This window comes from Acyrthosiphon pisum, chromosome X (assembly GCF_005508785.2).
Source record: "Acyrthosiphon pisum isolate AL4f chromosome X, pea_aphid_22Mar2018_4r6ur, whole genome shotgun sequence".
NCBI classification, from domain to species: domain Eukaryota; kingdom Metazoa; phylum Arthropoda; class Insecta; order Hemiptera; family Aphididae; genus Acyrthosiphon; species Acyrthosiphon pisum.
The window spans coordinates 37465562-37468224 of NC_042493.1; the positions used below are offsets into that span (position 1 = coordinate 37465562).

Below are 2663 nucleotides of genomic sequence, written 5' to 3' on the forward strand. Positions count from 1 at the left end.
ACAAGTGGAAAAATCTGAGAAAACTGTATCTAAAAAAACAAAGGAATAAAAAAGCCACTAGTTCTGGACAAAGAGCGTTTCATTTTGAATTTGAAGAGGAATTTGATAAAATTTACAAAGATGAACCCTCTATCAGTCCAGTAGCATTAGCAGGGAATCTTATTGTAGAAGAAAATGCATCAATTGATGAAAATGATAGTACCGAAGACATGCCTAAAATAAAAAAAAGAAAGACAGACTCCATAAATAGTATGCATTTGTTCATTGAGAAAAAAGAGGAAAACCGTCAAAAAAGACACATTGAAATGATGGAACTACAAAATAAATCATTGCAGCTGCAGCAGGATGCTGTAGAAGCGTATAAAAATACCATGGATCAGTTCCTAACCATTTATAAAAATAATTCTGCTAAATAATACTTTTAAAGTTATGTTTATAAATGTTCCTACTATTACAGTATACAATTGTTAATATATTCATATTTATTAAGTTTTTATTATATATATATATATTAAACATTTGTTGTTAACAGATTTTTTTATTAAAGTAACAAAGGTATGTTATTACATTGTTTAAATGTTATTTTTAATGATCGACAATATTTTAGGATAGTCACAATTTCCAAAGCTCAAATACCAAATCAAAACAAATAAATAAACATATTATTAAGTTAAAGAAACCATAATTTGGTCTCTTTTCATACAGCCAGACTGCGTATTTTCTGTGTAACAATTTAATTGCTCAGCAGTAATATCGTCACCAATATTAGATTGTTGCTCGGAAATCAAATTGTTCATCCATTCATTATCATCAAACTGCAAACAAATATTATGCAGGACACAACAAGCAATTATAGTTTGTGGAATCAGTTCTACTTTTTTCATGTCTAAATACTTCAAACGTCTAAAACGACCTATAACATTGAAAATATAACTGTATTATATTGTTATTTTTAATTTTTAATTCATAATGAATAAAATATGATGAAATACTTTTTAACAGTGCAAAGCATCTTTCAATAGACAGCCTAGCGCGTGACAACGAAACGTTAAAAAATTTTTCTTGTTCAGAAAGGTTACCTCGATCAATATATGGTGGAATGCACCATTCGAGTATTGGATATGCCTGATATCTGCAGCAATGAAATATTGACCTGGAGCATATCTAATTAAAATACCATAATTTAAATAATATATTATGTAGGTACAATGATGTACACTTGATTAATGAGTAAATGATTAATGTAATTAATATATTCACCTATTTTTGTTTTGCAAGATTCGTTCATAAATTAAAGAATTAGTGAATATTCTTCTATCCCCTACAGATCCAGGATAACCAGCAAATGCATCAATGATTCTCAATTTATCATCACATACAGCTTGCAATGTTATAGCATGGAAACATTTTCTTGTGAGATAAGAATTAGCTGATTGGTGCAGGTATTGGAATATAAGATCCATCAATAACACCTATGATATTATTGAGACAAGTCTTTGACATCTTACTAAAATTAAGTTGAATTTGATTCATTTGATCAACTTCGGGCCAATTAATAATTGTTGGGGATAATCTATGCAAAACAGTAGTTACACGGACAAAACTATCATGCAGAGAACTTTTACCAATGTCGAATCTGTCAGAAACTGATCTAAAAATGAAATACAAATTTTATTTTCTTAATCATGTAAAAATATGGAGTATTGTCAATACATCAAAAATAAATTGTTAATTATACAGGAGCATAATATAGGACATTGGTTTTAAGAGTATAAAATAATACTATGACATCTTTTACAGTGGCGTAATTAGGAATTTGGTTTGAAGGGGGGGGGGGATATACGTTTTTAGCAAACATGAATGACCATTATCAATACTTTGATCAAAATGTTAGCACTAAAAAAGTTTTTGGGGGATCTATTCCCTAATCCCCCCTAATTACGGCCCTGATCAATTAGTAGGATAAAACTGTCTAATTTTATTAGGTATTTAATTCTTTAAATAAACCGAAAACTATCTGGTGTAGCCAGTAACCAAATCACTGACAATAGTTGAAGCCTCTCGTCCGAACCTTTACGTCCTTCTACACAAGTTTTCTGTAGAAGGGGAGCACAAATAAGTAAACATCTTTCAAATGAGGTTGGTGACAACCTAAAGTGCTGTTGAAACTGCTTATGAGTAAAATTCGGAATTGTCTGAGAGGTAAAATCTTGCACTCTAAAAGGTTTTACTCTATTACCCCGTAACCGATTGATGAATTCGTAATCAAATTCATCATCTGAACTATCAATGTCAATCTATAAACAAATTGTACAATAAACTATTAATTAACACAGTTGTATTACAAATGTATGTTATTATAAATGTATATCTTACAAGAACGATTTTTCTTTTTACTTCATTGTTCAAAGCTTTCCCCATTGAATCTAACATAACGAATAGTTCTGTATTCATCTTGCAATAGGTACCTAATTGAATGTTATGTAAGCAATATGACAGGACGTAGTAATTAATTAGTTTAGTATAAAATATAAATGTTTACAACTGTAAATTAAAATTAAAATTTGATTTTCTTATTTTAAAAATGAATATGATATAGCTTATCATTTATCAGTATGAAAAAATTGATAACCAATATATCGTTCGGTTATTCCGGAGTAATG

The 2663-nt window shown here is 29.2% G+C and overlaps 1 protein-coding gene across 1 annotated transcript; it reads right to left on the minus strand.

Moving 5' to 3' along the window:
• Window positions 1–1220: 1220 nt before the first annotated feature.
• On the minus strand, window positions 1221–2454 carry LOC115033103. The gene is made up of 3 exons (XM_029485103.1): window positions 2377–2454; window positions 2008–2297; window positions 1221–1651 (listed from the first exon to the last, which is right to left on the minus strand). Exons 1-3 carry the CDS (start codon window positions 2452–2454, stop codon window positions 1426–1428), a joined length of 594 nt encoding a protein of 197 aa, XP_029340963.1. The 3' UTR covers window positions 1221–1425.
• Between the last annotated feature and the right edge of the window lie 209 nt (window positions 2455–2663).